This window comes from Carettochelys insculpta, chromosome 1 (assembly GCF_033958435.1).
Source record: "Carettochelys insculpta isolate YL-2023 chromosome 1, ASM3395843v1, whole genome shotgun sequence".
In the NCBI taxonomy this organism is placed as follows: Eukaryota; Metazoa; Chordata; order Testudines; family Carettochelyidae; genus Carettochelys; species Carettochelys insculpta.
Window position 1 is genome coordinate 289397867 of NC_134137.1, and position 23777 is coordinate 289421643.

General features: G+C 44.9%; 1 protein-coding gene across 9 annotated transcripts in view; it reads left to right on the forward strand.

The window, feature by feature from the left end:
* Window positions 1–23777, forward strand: part of ANKS1B (ankyrin repeat and sterile alpha motif domain containing 1B) — a 908578-nt gene that overhangs the window by 491755 nt on the left and 393046 nt on the right. For 4 of the 9 annotated variants that reach the window (XM_075011325.1, XM_075011335.1, XM_075011344.1 and 1 more), the window contains exon 14: window positions 18445–19008. In XM_075011325.1, the coding sequence (XP_074867426.1) occupies window positions 18445–19008 (564 nt within the window). Of the gene's footprint in view, window positions 1–18430; window positions 19009–23777 lie in introns of all 9 variants that reach the window. The other 5 variants (XM_075011319.1, XM_075011389.1, XM_075011372.1 and 2 more) reach the window with 3 other exon arrangements.

Sequence of the window (23777 nt, forward strand, 5' to 3'; positions counted from 1 at the left end):
CTGGACTTACAAACTAAAAATGTGTATTTTCATACTGTAGTCGAACAAGACCACCTAAAATACCTTAAATTTTTGCCTATGGGCTGCCGTTACTAAGATTTAGATTTTACTCTTGCTACAGAATTAGGGAATGTTAACCAAGTATGTGGCAATATTGGCAGTATCTTACCCATGCCATGGAATCCACATGCACCCTTATCTGGCCAACTGACTGATTCAAACTCAGATATATCAAGTATTGAAGGCAACTTTGAAGCAAATATGTAGTTTGATCCAGTTCTTAGGTCTGCATATAAACTGGGGAAAATGTACCCTAACCAGAAAAAAATCCTCCTTCAGTGGAGTTGTCCTGTAATTTGTAGAAGACAAGGCTTTCCTTCAAGATAGGACTTGTGGATGCTGCTTAGCCACATTCTTCCTTAAAGTATGCAAGGTAGGTGGTGGCGGCGGGAAATATCCATCAGTTTCAATGCTCTGTTTTGCCCGTGGCGATTAATAAACTTTGTTTCTAATTGAAGAAGTCATAGTCTTTTATTTTTATTTGTTTTGTGGTGAGTTAAGGGATTTCATTTATTTGAGTTGCATAGAGTAATTTTATTTGTTTGTTTGGTTTACCTGTAAGATAACTCAAGGTAATTTGCTTGTTAATACTTATTCATTCCATGTTCCAAAGGATGATTGGATCTATAAATAGGACCAGAGTATACGGTCTGCTTAGGCCCCTTTACACGTTATGCAATACAGTGTCTCTAAACATCCAAGATTTCCCATAGAGAATTCCTACTGCGTAAGAGGAGAAATCTCCACTGTCACCACAAAACTGGCAGAGGTGATATAGCTGCCACCTTCATCAGTCATCTCTCCGGCCTTCAAGTCAAAGAGTCAGGACAGGTTGAGCGTGTAACAGGGATGAGAGAAGACAATGGAATGCTGACTCTGCTGTACTAAATCTGCTGCAGGACCTCTTCTTTCTAACTTTTGTTTGGTCTGGGCAGCCCTTAGGGAGTCTGAGTACAATTCAAACATATTGGAGTATCAGGACCATGGTCTGTATCCCAAAAATATCACTAGGACTAGGAACAAACAAATAACAGGGAGGGATTGTGAGAAATGAGGAAAAGAGTTATTAAAAGAAGATTACTGAGTAGCTTTCTAGAAGACATGAACCAGCTGAATCAGAAATTAGAGTCTTTAAACAGGAGCTATTGGGTGAAATGTTACGGTAATGTTATACAGGAAGTCAGATTATATTATTATAAAGGCCCGTCTTCCTTTGAAATCTAGGGGTGTCATGAACATATCTTGAAGATGGATTTAACTTTACAGCAAATTTTTTACTGATGTTTTTGATTTTTTTAAAATGTCTGAGTTTATTCTCTGTAGGAAAGGAAATGACTTTTTTGTGCTGGAAGAAAAGTCACTAACTGGTTGGATTAAAAAACAAGAGAAGCAGAAAATGATAACAATACGTCAGTGATGCAAAGGGGATAGACTTGAGTGAGGAAAATGAGTACTGGTACATAGCAGATGAACAAAGACAAGGGTGAAGATGAGGCAGATGAGAAAAATGATGGCAGCAAATGCTGTTAGGCATGTATTAATAGTGAAACAGTAACTAGCTGTAGAAGTCCAATATGCTACCAAAGTACAGTTATAATGTAGGCGTCTGATGTGAGGAGCAAAACAAAATAAAACTGGGGGCTTAAAAATCAGGTAGTGACCTTTTGAGAGGTTTACAGGTTTCAGAAGGCTTGTGCTGTTGGTGACACTGTGTATGTGATGTTTGAGGGCACTGAGAGCAGATCCCCTTGGTGTCAGGTCCCTTGGGCTCTAGTGGAAGAGTTTGAGGTAACACAACTGGCTGCTGCTGCAATTGGTGATGAGAGATTCACAGTAGAAAAAATACAAGGCTGTGCAATATCCCATGTTTCTGATAAAACTGCTTAAATAATCACATTACTACAGCTCTCATGCAGGTGCAGGGTACCTAACCATAACATTTACCCAAGTGAGAATATACTGCAGTACCTCTTTAAAGAAATTTGCTACCACATTGCCTTCAAGTAGCTGGCACTTATTCAAAGCACTATTGTCTGCTGTATGAAGTAATGGTTTGCTCTTCTATTGCTTTTGCCAAATGCTTCCAGTTCAGAGTTAATATACTGTAATTTTACTACTTTACCCAGCTCATCATTTTGTTTTATGCCACCTTGAAAAGGCAAGGGATATCATTGATCCACAAGGTATTTCAGCACATCAGACTTTTTTTTTTAAACAAAGAGGCTGCCATTTGTCTACCATCCTCTTCAGCAGGTGGCTCCATAAGTATGTAAGAAAGCACAAGAGATGCTCACTGCATTATCTGCTAACTTCATGGAAATTAGGATTTCTAGTTTCGTCAGCTGAGTGATTACGTATAATTCAGTGCTGAGGATACAGTTATGGATAGCGATTAGACATGTGCAAAGCATAGTGCTAAAAACATCTTTTCAGATCAAACACATGTAGAATTTGAATAGATTAGAAGCAGAGGTGCATTTGATTGTTACCATAGCTATACACAAAGCTCTACAAGCAGATTTTTGTTCTACATTAAAAACTCTTGCCATGGCAACAACAGTGCTTGTTAGAGACGTTACTTGGTAGATATAATTTATCCATTACATTTTTGTACCTCTTTCCTTCCCACCCCCCCTTAATAATAGGTACTACTCTTTTGCTAAGTCTACTTCTGTTTTGAAATAGGCATCTCTTGGGATACAAGTATGAATAAGTCAGTTATAATGTCAGAATAGAAAATTCACAAAATGTATTTGAATTTAGAATACTCCTGAACTTTATTTGATAAATTGTGCAGTTTCTCAATGAGATTCAGAGAGTAACTTAGCCTGATGAGACACATGTAAGTTACACCACTCAAACAGGAAATGAGAAATAGGAAATGATAGTCAGCAGAAATCCATATTTGTGCCACAGGAGGAGTACTGGGGTTCACTCATATGTAAATAGGTGTTTAAATTGTAATCTGTTGACTAAACCAAATGTTGGTTTTATATACCCTAGTGATACCAGCAAAATAACAATAAGAGACTGTGAGATAATGGAAAATCTAGATTATTTATTGTCTGTAAATGGAAATATGTTGCAAAATGTTTTACGTGAACTGTGCATGCACTGTTATCATGGACCATTTCATAACAAAGGCAGTCAAGCAGGCAATATATGCACTGCACCCAAGAATAATGATAACATCAGAGTTGCTGAAATAAGGACATATGTATGTATTTTTGCACTTTAGACATTATTTGTGGCTGTAAGCTTGTGGGCTAGTACAGCAGCAGCAAAAACAATGTTCCCTTCATAAGCAGGGTTCCTCAAGGTTTTTGTGAGGATCAAAGAGAAAATGAAATAGTTTAATATGAATCAAATTACTTCAAGTGAGAGTCAGCTGAGGAACTCAGCCTTTTCCATGTTTTCTCTTTCCTGGGTTTCCTGAAGAGCTGCTCAAATAGTTTTTCTCTGAGAATCTGTGCAAGGCTAGAAATGAAGGTTGGGTAGATGGAGATAACCCTCTACCAAAACAGTGCCCTTACTTCAGTGTCAGTTAAATAGATTGAAACAACAATTAGAGATATTTGTAAATACTTAGTGAAGATCAAAGAATTTCAGTGAGGCCTACAAAAACTAGGGTACTGAACATGTTGTAAAGAGCAATAGGAGCTGACTATCTATGTGATGGCTTTAAAATTAATTGTAACCACTCAGGAAACAAATCTATAGACAATTCAGTGAAAACACCTTTTCACCGCACAACGGTAGTCAGAAAACAGTGTAGCCTATTTTAAAACAGCAAGCAGGAAACCTTGATTTAAATTGCATTTGTACTTTTCAGTTATTTCCCTAAAGTAAGGTTGATTATCATTATTGATATATTATCAGATTGATCACATTGATTATCATGTGGCTTGAAACCATCAAAATATGTTGATTTCCAAGTAAAGACAGCCTTCATACAAAACTTGGTGCTTCTTTTTGCTAGCCAGGAGGATACATAATTTCTGTATGCATTTCATTGGCTGTGTCTACACTAGCCCCAAACTTCAAAATGGCCATGCAAATGGCCATTTTGAAGGTTACTAAGGAAGCACTGAAATGCATATTCAGCACTTCATTAGCATGCGGGCGGCCGCGGCACTTCAAAATTGACATGCCTCGCCACCGCGCGACTCATCCCAACGGGGCTCCTTTTCAAAAGGACCCCGCCTACTTCAAAGTCCCCTTATTCCCATCTGCTCATAGGAATAAGGAGACTTCGAAGAAGGTGGGGTCCTTTCAAAAAGGAGCCCCATTGGGACGAGCCGCGCGGCGGCGAGGCGCGTCAATTTCGAAGTGCCGCGGCCGCCCACATGCTAATGAAGCACTGAATATGTATTTCAGCGCTTCATTAGTAAACTTCGAAATGGCCATTTGCATGGCCATTTCGAAGTTTGGGGCTAGTGTAGACACGGCCATTAAGTAATTACATAAATTACGAACACCCTATTCTGCCCAAAAAACAAATTTAAAATCTCATGGCAACATCCTCAATCGAAGCAATGGCACCTTATAGACTATGTAATTGTCCTCACTCGGGATCAGTGTGATGTCCTTCTCAAAGGTGCAATCACTAGTGTTGATGACTGCTGGACTAATCACCACCTTATTTGATCCACAATAATGATTAGGATTGTCATCAAATGGAGAAGTTAGAGGAAATAGATCCGATGAAAGATCAGTGTACAAGGCTTGAAGGACCCCATCAGATGAAATAACTTCCGGATAGCACTCCACAGAAAGCTGCCAACATTACACCCTGAAGATGTCGAAGAATACTGGTGTCAATTGAAGAATGGCATCATTTGAGCTTATGCAGAAACCATTGGCTGCCAGTCCAGGATGCATCCGGACTGGTTTGATGAGATTGATGTGGAAATTGAATGCTAGATTGAGACAAAAAGGAAAGCCATTAGGGTCTGGCAAAGTTACGACAATTGCACAATGAAGAGAGAGTGCATGCCAAGGCAGAAGTGCAACATAAAATAAGGACTCTGAAAAACCAGTGATGGACTCAGAAAGAATGAGAATTCAGTCATCTTGCAGACATCAACAATACAAGAGCTTTCTTCAAAGCTAGTAAAGCTGTTTATGGACTGAGAAGCCATGGGCTCAATCCCCTGAAATCAAAGGATGCTACACAACTCTGGAAAGACAAAGCAAGCATTGCTTCTTACTGGAGAGAGCAATATAATGAGTTCTTGAACTGCCCCTCTACCGTGCATGTAGAATCCCAAATCCTTCAGCAAGCCACCTTGAGATGATCTTGTAACACTTCCTACCCTAAGTGAGGTCCAAACTGCAATCAAAGCAAGGAAGTGCAATAAGGCAACCAGACTAGACGGAATCCCCGCCAAAGTCTTCAAAGAAGGTGGGCCAGAACTCCACAAACAGGTCCACCTCCTGATTCAGACAACTAAGAGAAGCTTCCTTCAGATAACTAAGAGAAGTCACAGGCCCTGGTTCTTAAGGGAGACTTTAATCACCCAGAAGTTTGTTGGGAGACAATCCAGTAGCACACAGACAATCCAGGAAGTTTTTAGAGAATGGTGGGGATAACTTCCTGGTACAAGTGCTGAAGGAACCAACGAGGGGCCATGAGCAGCTTGACCTGCTGCTCACAAGGGCTACGTCTACACAAGCCAAAAACTTCAAAATGGCCATGCAAATGGCCATTTCAAAGTTTACTAATGAAGCGCTGAAATACATATTCAGCCCCTTATTAGCATGCGGGCAGCCACGGCACTTCGAAATTGACACGGCTCGCCGCCACGCAGCTCATCCAGGCAGGGCTCCTTTTCGAAAGGACCCTGGCTACTTCGAAGTCCCCTTATTCCTATGAGCAGATGGGAATAAGGGGACTTCGAAGTAGCCAGGGTCCTTTCTAAAAGGAACCCCGTCTGGACGAGTCATGAGGTGGTGAGCCGCATCAATTTCGAAGTGCCGCAGCCACCCGCATGCTAATGAGGGGCTGAATATGTATTTCAGCGCTTCATTAGTAAACTTCAAAATGGCCATTTGCATGGCTATTTCGAATTTTTAGGCTAGCGTAGACACAGCCAAGCAGGGAAGAAGTAGTAGGAGATATAGAAGTGGGTGGCAACTTGGGCTGCAGCAATCATGAGATGGTAGATTTCAAGATCCTAACAAAAGGAAGCAATGTGAGCAATAAAATACATACCCTTGAGTTTAGAAGAGCAGACTTCAACTCCCTGAGAGAACTGATGGGCAGGATCTTTTGGGGAATGGAGTTCAGGAGAACTGGCAGTATTTTAAAGAAGTCTTACTGAAGGCACAGGAGCAAACCATCCTGATGTGCAGTAAGAAAAGCAAATATGATTGGGAACCAGCTTGGCTTAAAAGGAAAATGATTGGTGAGCTCAAACTCAAAAAGCGTTCTTATAAGAAGTGGAAACTTGGACAGATGACTAAGGAGGCGTATAAATATATGGCTGGAGAATGCCAGGGAGTAATTAGGAAAGCAAAAACACAATTGGAACTGCAGCTACTAAGGGATGTGAAGGGTAACAAGAAGGGTTTCTACAGGCATGTTAACAATAGGAGGGTGATCAGAGAGGGTGTGGAACTGTTACTGGATGAAGGAGGAAAAGTTGAAATACTCAATTTTTTTTTTTTTGCCTCAGGCTTAAAGGACAAGATTAGGTCCCAAACTACAGCACTAGGCAATGCAGTATGGGAGGAAGTGGGCAGCCATCGGTAGTGAAAGACCAGGTTAAGATCTGCTTAGAAAAGCTAGAGGTACACAAATTCATGGGTCTGGATTTAATACATCCAAGTGTACTGAGGGAATTGGCAGATGTCATTGCAGAGCCTTTGGCCTTTATCTTTGAAAACTCACAGAGATCAGGAGAGATCCCAAATGACTGGAAGAAGACAAATGTAGTGCCTATCTTTGAATAAGGAAAGAAGGACAATCCAAGGAGGTATAGACCAGTCAGTCTTACCTCAGTCCCTGGATAAATCATGGAGGGAATCCTCAAGGAATCCATTTTAGAGCACTTGGAGGAGGGGAAAGTCATCAAGAGTAGTCAACATGAATTCACCAAGGGTAAGTCATGCCTGACCAATATGATTAGCTTCCATGATGAAGTAACTGGCTCTGTGGACATGGGGAAGTCAATGGATGTGATATACCTTGATTTTAGCAAAGCTTTTGCTACTGTCTCCCACAACATTCTTGCCCATAAGTTAAGGGAGTATGGATTGGATACATGGACTGTAAGGTGAATAGAAAGCTGGCTTGACATACAGGCCCAATGGGTAGTGGTCAACGGCTCAGTGCCTGGTTTGTTGTCAGTTTCAAGTAGAGTGTCCCAAGAATCGGTTCTAGGGCTAGTATTGTTCAACATCTTTATTAATGACCTGGATGAGGGCAAGGATTGCACCCTCAGCAAATTTGCAGATGACACTAACCTACATACACTGGAGTGTAGGGATAAGGTCCAGAGTGACCTACAGAAACTGGAGGATTGAGCCAAAAGAAATCTGATGAGGTTCAACAGGGAGAAGTGCAAAGTGCTGCACTTGGAATGGAAGAATCCCAAGCACTGTTACATGCCGGGGTCCAACTGGCTAAGTAGCAGAGCAGCAGAAAAAGACCTGGGGATGACAGTAGATGAGTGGCTGTATATGGGTCAACAGAGTGCCCTTGTAGCCAAAAAGACTAATGGCATATTAGGGTGTATTAGGAGAAGCATTTCCAGCAGATCCAGAGAAGCTGTTATTCCCCCTCTACTCGGCACTGGTGAGGCCACATCTGTAGTAATGCATCCAGTTCTGGGCCTCCAGTATAGAAAGAATGTGGTTGCATTGGAATGGGTTCAGCAGAGGGCAATGAAAATGATTAAGCGGCTGGAGCACATGATGTATAATGAGAGGCTGAGAGATATGGGCTTATTTAGTTTGCAGAAGAGAAGACTGAGGGGTGATTTGATAGCAGCCTTCAACTTCCTGAAAGGGGCCTCTGAAGAGAATGGAGGGAGACTGTTCCCAGTGGTGACAGATGGCAGAACAAGGAGCAGTGGTCTGAAGTTACAGAGGGAGAGGTGTAGGTTGGACATTAGAAAAAGCTATTTCACCAGGAGGGTGGTGAAGCACTGGAATGCATTACTGAGAGAGGTGGTGGAATCTCCACCCCTAGAGGTTTTCAAGTCGTGGCTTGACATAGTCATGGCTGGGATGATTTAGTTAAGGTTGATCGTGCTTCAGGCAGGGGGCTGGATTTGATGACCTCCTGAGGTCCCTTCCAGCCCTAGAATTCTATGATTCTATGATTCTCAAGATCAGAGATAGGGAGTATAAGCCACAAGATTTCAGAGACATGCTGATTGTCAGTCTTTTCTAGAAGGGCAACAGGTTAGACTGTGGAAACCATCATGGCAGCTCCCTCCTGACAATAGCAGGGAAAATCAGCTAGAATCCTTGCAAATCAATTCCTGACACTCTCAGAAGAAATTCTCCGAGAACCCCAGTGTGGCTTCCAACCATTTCGAAGAACAGAGGACATGATCTTCACTGCCAACAACTGCAAGAAAAATGTGAACACATTTAAGCCTTATATATGAGTTTCATCAACCTAACCAAAGCATTTAACTCAGTCAGTCGTAGCGCTCTGTGAACCATCCTCTCAAAGATCAGCTGCCTGAAAAACTTCACAGCATTTTAATGCTGCTTCTCAACAACATCACTGCCACAGTATTGAACAATGAAAGATCCCAAAGCAACCCCTTTGAGATCAAAACAGGAGTCAAGCAAGGCTGCATCATTGCCCCATCACTGTTCTGCATCTTCATTGCAATGACCCTTCACCTCATTGATGGCAAGCTTCCAGATGTTGTGAAGATTGTCTATACAATGAACGGGAAGCTTTTCAATCTCAGGAGACTGAAGACTTAAAAGCCAGATCTCCACAACCTCAATCATGGAGCTCCAGTATGCGGATGAAAATATGGTTGCTGCTCTTTCTCCCACAGCTCTTCAGACCATCTTAAGTGATTTTGCTGAAGCGTACAAGAATCTCGGCCTCACACTGAACATCAGAAATACCAAGCTGCTCCACCAACCTTCACAGAAGGGACAATCTCATGCACCTTCTATTTTAATTAATGGAGAACGGCTGGAATATGTGCAGCACTTCCCCTGTCTTGAGCAAGCTCTGTTTCGCCTACCTGAGACAAAGGGTCTTTGAGAACAAGGAAATGTATTGCAAGGCCAAGCTCCTTGTATACCATGCAGTGGTTTTTCCAACACTACTATATACATGTGAAACCTGGACAGTAAATGGCCATTTCGAAGTTTACTAATGAAGCACTGAAATGCATATTCAGCGCTTCATTAGCATGCGGGCGGCCGCAGCACTTTGAAATTGATGCACCTCGCCGCCGCGCGTCTCGTCCAGACGGGGCTCCTTTTCGAAAGGACCCCGCCTACTTTGAAGTCCCCTTATTCCCATGAGCTGAGGCGCGTCAATTTCAAAGTGGTGCGGCCACCCACATGCTAATGAAGCGCTGAATATGTATTTCAACACTTCATTAGTAAACTTTGAAATGGCCATTTGCATGGCCATTTCGAAGTTTGGGGCTCGTGCAGACGTAGCCTTTTTGTGATAAAATCTACGGCTCCAGAATCGGGCCAATCAGCCATCAATGGACTCACAAATAGGAGGGTGACATGAAGACGTCCTTCTTGATATCAAGTGACTGCCAAGAAGACATACATTAGGAATCTGACTAAACGTAAGGTGTTTATATTAAGTTAGCAAATAGTCAATGATGCAGTCCTTATTTATATTGATTTACTTTATTTGTGATTTGAAGTGGGCTCTGTTTGGAAATTCAAATGCAGATAAAAAAAGCACAGAGTAGTATTGTACCTTTTAAATTAAATAAACTACTTTAAATATGCTTGTTATATATGTTTGCTTTAAAACGTTATGCATTTAAAACTGACTCATTGTTAATTTAACAAATGTTTCTGGTCATCCTGTTCTTTAATCTTTTAAAACTAGTTGATTTTATCATCTGACACCCAGTTTTTATTAACTGATTGGAAGAGAAAAAGAAGCTTTTACAATTTTTTCAACTCTCAGTGGTATTTTACCGTTGAATCAATTAATCATTGAACTAGATGAATAACTGAAATATTTTCTCTGTACTTACATAAAGAAGCTACTGCTATCAAATCTGGTTTAGCATGTCAGCAAAATCTGGTTCCAGATACTAAGTCAGTAATTTCCACCATTGAATAGCTTCACTTTCCTTAAAGCTTATGTGCAAACATGTATTGCTTCATATTGTTTTTGAATTTAATTTAAATGATTTTAATAATTATAGCGGTTTAGGTCTTAACAGAAGTTGTCAATTTCACATTTAATTTTAATTAGGTTATTTTTTAAAAAAGAATTAAAATTAAAAATCTATTATTTTAGAATTTATTTTAAACCATTGATTTTTATCCACCCTGAAGAGGGACAAGCAAAAGAATGGACTAGGAAATAATATTTAAAATACCACATTTTAAGCATTCTGTGTAGATATAGTCCAGACTCCCACGTCCAATTTTGGACATCCACATGATTAAATAGAAATAGGAAGGCTTTCTACACAGATAATAGTTATTGAGAACTATGGAAAAAACATCTGCCCGACAGTGATTGGAGAAAAAGTAGGACTGCCTAATTTGGAGAGAAACAGAAAAGAGGGGCATGATGTGTTTAAAATAAGGAAGGTATAGAGATGCTAAATCTGGCACTCCTTTGTTCCATTTCTCATAACAAAAGAATATGGGGATGGACATTGAAGCCAAGAATTAAAGTTTAAAATTGATGGAAGGAAATACTGTTTCTTACAATTCAGGAGTAACCTGTAGAACAATTTGTGGCTAACTATTATTGAACTCAAAAGAACTCAAAAGAACTCAAAAAGGAATTAAAACCAACTATTAATATGGATAATGAGAACATCCATTCCCAATTATATTAGACAGAATAACATTTAACTGTATGTTTTATACCTCGTGTTTCTGGCTAATAATTACCAGCTGAAGCGGGTCTTTGTCCACGAAAGCTTATGCTCCAAAATATCTGTTAGTCTATAAGGTGCTACAGGACTTCTTGTTGTTCTCTAATCAACACTAGGAGTTGTGAGAGCCTGAAGCTTGCAGTGATGATGAAATCCTCAGAGATTTTAGCTGCTGAAAGCTGAAAATGTCTCTACTGTGCATGTGCCAACTGAGATTTCTTCAAAGGCTTTTAACTTGTCCAAATTTGGGGCAATTTTCACAGGAACAAAATGCAGTTACCTGGCATAAGGGCCACTTCTCTGCGCAATTTCCAGTTTTTATTCCAAAGCATGAGGGGGAGGAAGAGGCCTGACAGCTCTTTGAAAAAGGATGTTACATTGTGTTAAATGTCAGGACTTATTTTCTCCCTCACTTCGTTCTTGGAAACAGTTGAATCATTTTGACTTTAACATTAAAAACAATCATCCTGCGGCAGACAGACAGTGTAGCAAATGTCAGCCCAAATGGTTAAACTTTCGTATTCTCACGCAAAGTGTCTCAGAGTGCTACCATCCTTGCCTGAAATATTCAGTACTAAAATGACATTAGGGTGAAACTATTTTATTAACTATTCACATTAAGTTTCAGTAACATTGCTGTCATAAATCCGCTTTTCAGTTCCTCCCCATAATAATCTTCATCGAGTAAGAAGAGAGCACCTTTCCAACAATGTTTTATGAATGTGTAATTTTTCGTACCAGAGTGGCCACCCAACATTGGCCATGTCAGATAGAGACCCTGCCTTAAACTTTTGACAGACAAATGCAGATATATGCATGTGACCATGAATATAGTGGATGTTTGTTTCTGTTTCTTTTGTATTTTGGCTTCATTAGTGAAAGATGGATGCATCAAGACTATCCAGGCTTTGTTAGCCATGAAAAATTACATAAAAAGATTCACATGAGGGAAACTCCTTATCACTGACAAAAGGAGTGGGTGTGAGAACATTTGAATCTTATTCCTGGTCACTGAACTATTTTTACCTTGGGTTACTCCATGGCTACGTCTACACTAGCACACTATCTTGAAGTAGCCTATTTGGAAGTATGAACATCGAAATAGGCTACTTCGACGCGTATCATCTACACATTCTCCAGGGCTGGTGCTGTCGATGTTCAACGTCGAAGTAGCAATGGGGAACGTCGAAAGGAGCCACCCCAGAAGGAAATGCGGAGCGTCCACACACACAAGCGCTCCCCGTCGAAATAAGGGGCCAGGAAAACCCGTGGACTGGGTCACAGGCTGGATTAGCCCTTCCGGGTCAACAGCAAGCCTCTCCTTCAAAGGGTCCCTCCCAGACATCCCCAGCCTGCACAGCACAAGGTCCGCAGAGTACTCTCCACACTCTCGCAGACCAAGTCACAGCAGCTATGGACCCCCAGCAGCAGCAGCAGCAGGAGGAGGCCCTCCAGATAGTCATCCAGGGGGCAAGCGCCCTGCTAGGTGCTGCCTGGGAGGCTGCTCAGTGGTTCCTGCCACAGGAGCCCAACCCAGGAGCAGACGGGGACACTCCTGACCACCAGGCTCCCCGCTTTCTCCTCTGCTGGCTGTGCTCCCGCCTGTGGAGCTATCCCACCAGCTCTGAGTGGTGGGAGCAGCTGGTCATGTGGGAGTGGGATGACAACCAGTGGCTGCAGAACTTCCTTATGTGCCGGCAGACCTTCCTGGAGCTCTGCCTGTGGCTCACCCGTGCACTAAGGCACCAGGACACACAGATGCGGGGTGCCCTCCCCGTCGAGAGGAGGGTCACAATAGCTATCTGGAAGTTGGCCACTCCAGACAGCTACCGCTCCGTGGGACACGAGTTTGGAGTGGGAAAGGCCACGGTCGGGGCCGTCGTCATGGAGGTAAGGAGGCCTGGGCATGCACCCACTGGGGGTGGGGGGGCTGGGGGTGGGGCTGGGAAGGGAGGGGTGCCGGGGAAGAAGAAGCTGGGCAGTGGGGTACCTGGGGAGGTGCCTGAGGGGAGGCCTGGGGGGGAGGGCTCTGGGGCACCCTGCACACCCTCATGGGCACCTGCGTTCCCTCCCCACAGGTGGTCCGTGCGCTTAATGCCATGCTGCTCCAGAGGGTAGTTTGACTCAGGCACATGGATGCAGCCATGGCTGGATTCGCCGCCATAGTGTTCCCAAACTGCTTCGGGGACCTGGATGGGACCCACATCCCCATCTGCGCCCTGGACCGTAGCGGAGGAAGATACATCAACCGCAGGGGCTACCACTCCAGGGCCACTTCTAGGACATGTACTTGAGCTGGCTCAGCTGCACACACGACGCCCGTATTTTTAGGAACTTGGGCCTGTGCCGCTGGCTGGAAGGAGGGACCTACAGCCCCCAGATTCCAATCTCTCATTACCCCGATCTTCAACCCTGGCGTGTTTTTTTTTAACTTCAAATTTTGCATATTGGACCTATCTCTAGCAATTTCGTCAACTACTGCTAACCAGATACTGTTCTTCCAGTTCTTGCTCATGTCAGTTCTAAGGAGATGTGGTATGGGCCATGTGCACCGTTGTTGTAAGGTATTTCCCCCAGAAGCATCCACATGTTGGCTATTGAGACCCCCCTAGATTGGTGCCAATATGTCAGTGTATATGGACCACAGCCGACCTCACCCCACTCACTTAGTTTTACTACCAGTGATAATTGTTGGAGCTTCTCTCACTCTTGCCCTAATCAAGCGTTTCTTCTCCCTTTATTGGGTAAATAGTTACCAGTTGTATTTTCTTTGTTGTGTAGATAGTTAAATGTTAAAAGTTAGCAGATAGTACTTAGCAGGGAGTGTGTATGCTCCCTTTCCCCAGGGCTAGGGCATACTTCAGACCTATGAGTTCAAACGCTGTCTCCTGCCAGAAGTTTATGCCAATGGAACATTTCCCACAACTCCTGTCTGTAAGTCTCTGGGGGAGGCATATCTTACACATATACAAAGTTTTACAAAACAAACCAGCAGTCATGTAGCACTTTACAGACTAACAAAATACACTCATCCCTCACTCTACGAGCACAATTGGTTCCCAACTTTGTGCTCGTAGGCGAAAACTCATAAGAGAGACACTTAATTCTCATTAAAATACGGGTGAAAGTCTCTGATTAGTTCCTAGATCTCTGCAAAGGAGTGGCAGCAGGTGGTGCGGCTTTTAAAATGTAAGTGAACCTTGGGTTTGGGGGCTGGAAAAGGTTAAAGGTTGGGTGCAGTTTGGGGCCAAGAGTGGGAGGGAGGGTTAAAAGCTGGTGGCCGGTTAGGTCTGTGGGGGTTTCAGGCTGCTGAAGGTTGAGTGTGTAGTTCAGCAGGGGTGGGGTGAGGTCAGGCTGCAGCAGGTTAGGTCTACAGAGGTGTCAGGCTGGCAGGGGCAGGGTTGTTGGGCTGGCCCAGGGCCAGCAGAGGGTGGGGGGTCAGGCTGCCATGGGGCCAGAGGAGGGAAGGAGGATCAGGCTGCCGTGGGGCGGTGGAAGTGCGGGGGGTCAGGCTGCTACAGAGCCGGTGGAGGGAAGGCAGGTCAGGATGCTGCGGGGTGGTGAAGGCGGGTTCAGCCTAGGAGGTTGCAGGTGGTATGTACAGGATGAGCGGGAGGTCACCAGGGATGGGGACAGTCCTTCCCCTGCCCCCAAACAGCCCTGCAGACCACTCGCCTGGGGATGATGGAGGGAGAGGGAACATGGACTGACCCTCATCAAGTGGGAACCTCTGGACACCCAGGATCCCACAGGGCTCACAGGCCATCGGGCGGCAGGGGAGTGGGGTGGATGCCAGTAGAACAGGGGCCCTGACCCCACCAGAGGTGGGACACAGCACTAACGGGCCATCCCGTTGTTCTCTTCTGTCTCCACAGGTCCATCATCAGGATGGCACTGCAGCACACTGGAGTGGGTTGCAGCCACGGAGGACAAGGTGGTTGCCCCACTGCCCTAGCCTGCACCCCCCTGTGTCTGCAGCAGGGCCTCCTGTAGATGGCACTGGAAGGATGAGGAGGCAGCTGCCAACTGGGTGGTCATGCAGGAGATGACCACGGTGCTCCAGGACTGGCTGGCGATTGAGGACCTGTGGGTACAGCTGGCTGGCAGTTTGGACACCATGGCCAGGCCTTGGCCAATCGCCTTTCCCCTCATCATCCCAGCCCACAGCTGCCCTCCCTGCCGCTGCCCCTCCAGCAGCCACCCATCTCCCACAGGACCTGTCACTGTTCATCTGCCTGGAGCTTCCTTGGTGGCTTCTGACTGATGCGGGCTCACCTGGCCCAGCCCCAGTGCCCCCACCCACCCACACACCCTGCAGAGGCACCACCACCCCACCCCTACCTCCCTGTGGTCTCAGCCCTGTTGCAGCTCCGCAGGGGGCCCTGCACCTGGGGTGGTAGGGGCAGCCGTGGCCAACTCGGCTCCTGGCCTCCGGCGCCCCTGGGTAACTGAGCCTTGCCCCACCTAGCCCCACCCTCCCATTTCAGTCTCCCCACCTAGCTACCCACCTCACTCCTGTGGACCATTTGCCTTGTGCACTTGAAATAGTTTCACACATTGTGTTGTTTTGTTTTTTAAAAAAAGCGTATTACCCCAATACTAAAGTTCAATGTTCCCACCCTAACCCCATGTCCCTGGTGCTTAGTGGGAGAGTGGGTTGGGGAGCATGAGGGATGGGGTAAGTGGGGGCCATGGTACGGAGTGTGCCTGGGAGGGTCAGGGCAGGCAAAGGCCTGGCACAAGGCATCCCTCTGTGCCTAGTGGCATGGGGCAGCAGGCGCCTGTTCATAGCCAGCCCATGAGTCCACGGCTCAGCCCTGGATGAAGAGCTCCCACCAGCCCTCTACAAGGCTGTGGAGGGTACAGTAGGTGGTGATGACCAAGGGGATGCTTGGGAGGCTGACATCCAGCCTGGTGAGGAGGCTGCAAAACCTGCCCTTCAGCCTCCCCAACTCCCACTTGAATGTGCCCCTGGCATGGTTGAGGTGATCATTAAAGGTGTTCTGGGCCAGTGTGGTACATTCAGTATAGGGCTGCTTGTGCCATGGGTGCAGATGGTACGCAGCGTCGGCCGTGATGCAGGGGAGCATTGTGATGTCCCCTAGCAGGAGTTCCTGTGGAGGGACATATGTTCCTTCCTGTGTCTGGCATCGTAGCCATGAATTCTGGAACACCTGGGCATCATGGGCCCTGCTTGGCTACTCCACGCACATGTCCAGGAAATGGCTCCTCACGTCCACCGGGCCTTGGAGTACCATGGAGTGGTACCTCTTCCTTTTCATGTAGGTGCCCCGCTATTGTCTGGAGCCTGGATCACCACGTGCGTCCCATCCAGATCTCCAGAACAACTGGGGAAGCCCTGGTCTGTGAACCTATCAAGGGCAGCATTCAGGTCCCCCAGGGTCATGACTCATGGCAGGAGCATCCCACTGATGGCTTGGATGACCTGTGGCGGGGGGAAGGAAGACACGTCCATGACCGCCTGACTGAGAGACCCCCTCCACCCTCAGCCCCCTCCCACCAGGGACCCCCTTCCCCTTGCCCAGTAGCCCTCTCCCCAGGGCGGGTCCATGGTGGGGGCCAGACTTACCTCAATCATTACCACTCAGGCAGCGTCCTTGCCAATGCCAAATTGGTGGCTAACAGACTGGAGGCTGTTGGGGGTGACCAGCCTCCACAGGGCAATGGCCACCCTCTTCCACACTGGGAGCGCTGGCTGCATCCATGTGTCAGGGTGCTGGAAGACTGGGGTGAGCCAGTGGCAGAGGTCTTCAAATATCTGGCAGGTGATTCTGAAGTTCCTCTGCCACTGCTCATTGTCTCAGTCCTCCAGCACCGGCCAATCCCACCACTCACTGGTGGTAGTGAAGGCCCACCACTGCCAGATTGGGGGGACCTAGGAGAGGGGCAGCAGTGCCGTGGCCAGGGCCTGCAGGCTGGGTCCCATGTCACATGATGAGGACCTTGTCCTCAGGGAAAGTTGGAGTGGGCATGTTGCTTGGCTGTTCTCCCCAGCACGTGCTCTGTTGCTGTCCACAGCCTTGAGCATGTGCAATATGGGGGTGCTGGGAGGGGCCCTTTAAGGGGTCAGCTGGCTGCAAGCCCGGAATGGCTTGTGGGCCATGCAGCCCCATGCCTGCATCATTTCTTGTCCTTTTACTTCAACGTAGGGGCTAATTACGTGTAGACACTTAATTTTGAAGTGGGGGGAAGCCTACTTCAAAGTAAGGGAAGGTGCATTTTGTATGTTACGCTCTACTTTGGAGTTGCTTACTTTGACGTATAACTTCAAAGTAAGCAACTAAGATGTCATTATGTAGTGTAGACAAAGCCTATATGTCTGATAATATTATTCTTTACTATGGTTTCAATTAATATGCCGAGTACTGATGTTAGATTTACTAAGCTGTAATTTCCAGGACTGCCTCTAGAGCCCTTTTTAAATATTGGTGTTACTTTAGATATCTTCCACTCATTGGGTACAGAAGTTGATTTAAAGGATAGGTTGCAAACCACAGTTAATATTTGGCAATTTCACATTTGAGTTCTTTCAGAATTCTTGGGGGAAAGTCATCTGGTCCTGGTGACTTGTAACTGTAAAGTTTATCAGTTAGTTCAAAAACCACCTCTAATGACGCCTCAATTTAGACAATTCTTCAGGTTTGTCACCTACAAAGGATGGCTCAGGTTTGTGAATTTCTATAACATCCTCAGCCTTGAAGACTGAAGGAAAGAATTCATTTAGTTTCTAATCCTTGACTTGATTGTCTTTGAGTGCGCATTTTGTGTATTGACCATTTGGGGGGCAACTGGTTGTTTAGCGGGCTTCCTGCTTCTGATATATGTAAAAAACATTTTTTTACTGCTTTTTGAGTTTTTGGCTAGGTGTTCTTTAAACTCTTTTTTGGCTTTTCTTATTATATTTTTACACTTTAATTTGGAAGTGTTTATGCTTCTTTCTATTTTCTTTGCTAGGATTTGACTTCCACTTTTTAAAAGATGCCTTTTTATCTTTCACTGCTTCTTTTACATGGTTGTTAAGCAATGGTAGTTCTTGTTTGGGTCTCTTACTTTGTTTTTTAATTTGGGGTATACATTTAAGTTGGGCCTCTATTATGGTGTCTTTAGGAAATATCAGGGTTCTGTTTCCATACATATTTAAGTAACAAAGGCCATGCACAAAATTTCTTGCATTAAGATCAGTATGATTTTTAAAGTATGATCAGTATGATTTGTGTAGTAAAGTATCCATATGGTTTGATGAAAATTATAAAGAGAAAACATGTTCTATTTTGCAGAGAATCTTTGTCAGGATGATATATCCACCGAAAACAAGCTTCCCAAAGGACACCCTGCTGAGCAATTTGCTGGTCTACTTCATGGGTCTTCACCTGCATGTGACCCACCTGAAAATCCACTTCAGCTATATACTGCAAATGATTGCAGTGATCCACAGGAAAACAGTTTAAACCAGAACACAGCACAACAGAGACAGCTACAGCTGGAAAGCAACCCTGATCCTCCAACTAAGAAAAAAAAACCACCAGTTGTAAGCAGAACCATATTTCATACTAAAATGAATCCAGTAGAAAAACAATCTTTGGTTGGCACAACAACAAGAATAGGCGAGCAATGGGTTATTACTACTGGGGGATTTGTGGAGCGAGCATGTACACTTGGGAGGATTCGATCTTTACCAAAGACGCTGCTTGAAATGCATTTATCCAAAAATGTTTCGAAGTCTGACTCTAATCTCATGTCCTATCCACCTAATGGGAAAAAAGCAGGAAGCAACTGGAGTGAACCCCCACCAAGCAGACAAAATTCTAAAGGAAACTCTGAAAGAACACCATCCTTCACTTCAGAATGGGAAGAAGTAAGTCATTGATCGTTCTACACAAACATGCATGAAATTGTGAAGAAACTATTCTGTTTTCCAAGTCAGTGGGGTGGGAGAGGACATTGCAAAGTACATATGTCCAACAGCAAATTCTCCCGGAATGTGTGTGTATCCTAGGGTAATAAGTGGTGGTTTGACAGTTGGGACAAAATGGAATCCATTTCTGCTCTCAATACCAAACACTTAGCAGAGTTCTATTGTTTCCATAGGTATTGAAATCAACCAGAAGTAATCCTATAACTGTCTGTGATGTTCAGGAGAAAACATATATCCTACTAAACCTCTTCACTGCTGGAGTTTATAAATATGATAAAATAGCTTCATGTTGCTGCTTGTCCTTGCTATTTCTGTGCTCATTATTATTTTTATTAGCCTCTTTGGGGCACTAGTTAATGCCAGCAAGGAACAACAGAAAATAGCAGAGATGAAAAATCTGTAGATTTCACTTTTTTAAGTGGAACAAAGCCTGCTGAGTTTTCACACTTGGTGTGTAACACATCATCTGACAGTCAATTGCCCTTTTACATGGTACTTTGTATATTCCTAATCCTTGCAGAAATGAGTGGGTTTTGTAGATGGGCTATACGTGGAGCAGTTTTGATTTAAGATATGGGTACACATTAATGCTAGTGTGGTGTGTTTAAAAGGCATTTTTCTGTAGTTTCAGAATTTGATTTAATGTTTTCAGTGTTTTTATAAGCTGTGTCTACACGTGCACGCTACTTCGAAGTAGCGGCACTAACTTCGAAATAGCGCCCGTCGCGGCTACATGCGTCGGGCCCTATTTCGAAGTTAACTTCGACGTTAGGCGGTGAGACGTCGAAGTCGCTAACCTCATGAGGGGATCGGAATAGCGCCCTACTTCGACGTTCAACGTCGAAGTAGGGACCGTGTAGACGATCCGCGTCCCGCAACGTCGAAATTGCCGGGTCCTCCATGACGGCCATCAGCTGGGGGGTTGAGAGATGCTCTCTCTCCAGCCCCTGCGGGGCTCTATGGTCACCGTGGGCAGTAGCCCTTAGCCCAGGGCTTCTGGCTGCTGCTGTCGCAGCTGGGGATCCATGCTGCATGCACAGGGTCTGCAACCAGTTGTCGGCTCTGCGTATCTTGTGTTGTTTAGTGCAACTGTGTCTGGGAGGGGCCCTTTAAGGGAGCGGCTTGCTGTTGAGTCCGCCCTGTGACCCTGTCTGCAGCTGTGCCTGGCACCCTTATTTCGATGTGTGCTACTTTGGCGTGTAGACGTACCCTCGCAGCGCCTATTTCGATGTGGTGCCGCGCAACGTCGAAGTTGAACATCGACGTTGCCAGCCCTGGAGGACGTGTAGACGTTATTCATCGAAAGTTGCTACATCGAAATAATCTATTTTGATGTTGGCTTCACGTGTAGACGTAGCCATAGTGTCTTTAACTAAGCTTTTTTTCTTTATTGCTGTGATACATGTGAAGCATATAAATTGTCCCCAGTAAAGACTGAAGTTTCCATCTTTATTGTGCTGAATGAGCTGAGAGAGGGAAACGTTTGAAATTTTCTTTAAAGGCAGATAAATAGAGCCCTGGGCAGATACAAATGCCTACCAACAAATGTGTGGCGGTGACCATCCATCCTGTTTTAAACAGAGCTATATTTGGAACGCCTTCCTGGTGTCCCATTTTATTTTAACAAAGGAGCTAATTTCCCTATATGCGGCTGCTGGGAGCTGGGAGCACAAGGGCCCGGCTCCTGCCTGGTTCCCAGGTCCCTGCAGCTTGGGGGATCCAGAAAACTGGCCAGGGCTGCCACACCTGGCTCTGGGTTCCCTGCTGTTTGTGGGAGCAGGGCGCCAGTCTCAGCAGCACAGCTCAGTTTCCTGGCTCCTGTGAGCAGCAGAGAGCTGGGAACCAGGCAGCTGCTGGGCCCTTGCACTCCCAGCTCCCAGCAGCTGCATCTGGCTCACGGCTCCCCTATGCTTGTGGGAGCTGATAAACTGACCAGCACTGCTGCACCTAGCTCCAGGCTCCGTGCCTCTCACAGGAGCCAGGTGCAGCAGCGCCAGTCAGTTTCCTGGTTCCTGCAAGCAGAGGAGAGCTGGGAAACTGACCAGTGCTGCTGTGCCTGGCTCTGGACTTCCATCCACTTGCAGGAGCTAGGAACTGGACTGGCATGGCTGCTCCTTTCCCAGCTCCCCGTGGTTCCAGAAGCCTTGAGCAGCACCAGCATGGGGAGGTCACCCATGGGGCTGCAGCTGGTTCCTGGCACCCCAAGGCATTGAGCAGCTAGGAGCTGCAGCTGCCCTCTGCAGCCACGGAGCACCCCACCACCCAGCAGTGTGATAGAGGGCAGCCAGCGCCTGACTCTGGGTGACCACCTGTACTGTGTTGGCCAGGACAAGCCCGCCTCACGACAGCTGTCCCATATTTGGCCTATGGGAATATGGTCACTCTATGAATGTGGATGTCCATGGATAGCCCTCAGGATGCACAGGGCTCTGCTCTGACACTGAGACACAGCAGCCAATGGAGGGGGTGTGATCCCATTGAGCCCAAGAGCCAGTGACCCACACTGGCAGCTCCTTCCAGTAGCACAGCTGCACTGACCCCAGCCCCTTTGCCAGTGGTGCTGTATGACCCCAAACAGCAGACATTGAGGGAAGTAAAGCTGCACTGCCAGCTCAGGGCACCAGCTTTCAGGTGTACTGGGGTACATTCTTATCCATCTCTTGGGAGTAGAGTTCTGAGGATCCCAATGTCTGTGGATATACACATCTGTAGGTAGGCCTTTGCGTCAGTACAGGGATCTACATATAGAGAAGGCATCAAAGGTGTGGAAGGATTTCAGGTTTTGGTTCAGTTTATTTTTTTAAAGCTCATTATTCAAAATCAGAAATGTATGTCCTATCTTCTAGGAAGATTCTCTAAGGACTAGTAAAATGTTGATATCACAAGATTCAACAGGATGAAAACTGAGCAATCAAGTGAGGAAGGACTTTTATTTGCTTTTTAAAAATTCTTTTAAAAAATTGTTATCACCTAATTGATTTCAATTACTGACTAATATTTTTGAAGGAGAACATGACACTACTTCTTTTCAATTAAAATTTAAAAACTAACAGTGCATATCCTCAGAGACATCCATTAGCCCCTCCAGCAACACCAAGGGAGAACAGAGATTTATAGTCTAAAAGCTTGTTTACAGTCAGGTTTTGTTTGTTTGTTTTTGTGTACAGGACTAAGCCATTTTCTGGGGCAGATCTTTTTTTACACCAGTTTACCTCTATCCTCTCTACTCTTGCAATTTACACGGCAATGCAAATACATCAGCTAACTCCTGTGGGGACAAGGTGCAGGATATTAAAAAGGCAATAAAAATTGAAAAGAGCAGAACTTTCATACCCTTATTTTGTCTCAGAAAGAAACTCCATTTTTAAAAATATTGTGGCAGATCACTTCCACAGCTGATTTAATAGGCTACTAAGAACATAAGAACATAAGAACATAAGAATGGCCATACTGGGTCAGACCAAAGGTCCATCGAGCCCAGCATCCCATCTGCCGACGGTGGCCAATGCCAGGTGCCCCAGAGAAGGAGAACAGAAGACAATGATCAAGTGATTTATCTCCTGCCATCCATCTCCTGCCCTTGTTATGAAGGCTAGGGCACCATACTTTATCCCTGGCTAATAGCCATTTATGGACCTAACCTGCAAAAATTTATCAAGCTCTTTTTTAAACCCTAATAGAGTCCTGGCCTTCACAGCCTCCTCGGGCAAGGAGTTCCACAGGTTGACTGTGCGCTGTGTGAAGAAAAATTTCCTTTTATTAGTTTTGAACCTACTACCCATCAATTTCATTTGGTGTCCCCTAGTTCTTGTATTATGGGAAAAGGTAAATAATTTTTCTATATTCACTTTCTCCACACCATTCATAGGCTACTAACCAGGTGGATTAAATTGTCAAGGCTATCGCTTCTCAGTGAAAAGACATTGAGAGTCCCATTATAATCCTCTGGAGACCCCCTGCCCCACTCATGTGTCTGATGAAGTGGGTCTTTGTCCACGAAAGCTTATGCTCCAAAATATCTGTTAGTCTATAACGTGCCACGGGACTTCTAGTTATTATAATCTCAGTCGCTGGTATATGATTCAGGATTTTAGGAAAATCATGAAGTACGTGAGTCTAAAATTTGGCCCTTTTAAATAATGAAAATTTCATTTACCAAAAATTGCACAGTGGTTCTAAAATTGCAGATGCTGGCATTTTTATATCATCTCTAATTTTTCTCCTGTCACTTGGATTGTCACTTAGGAAGAAGCAGAAGTTCTCTTTCCTAACTTTAAAAATAGGAACAAACATACAAAAATTACTCTGTTTCCAATCGCTTTTTAGTTATTTTCGTTATGCTTTCCTACTTATTGTACCATGCCAGCCCTTAGACCCACTTTTATTAAAATGGTCTTTCTTGGAAGGCAGTGGAGTGGTGGGATTGCATTAAGTACAGTAGCTGTAATATCAAAAAAGAATAGAAGGGATGACCTGGGTAATAGTAGGCATGTCAGTCAGATATTGAGATTCAAGGCAAAATAATTGAGCAGCAGATGTTAAATGCAATTAATAAAGAATTTAAGGAACATATACATTTAATGTCAATCAACATGGAATTATGGAAAATAAATCTTGTCAAACTAACTTATGTCTGTCTTATGAGACTGCAAGTGTGGTTGATAGAGGTAATAATGATCTAATATTCTTCTGTAAGGGGTGTGACCTGG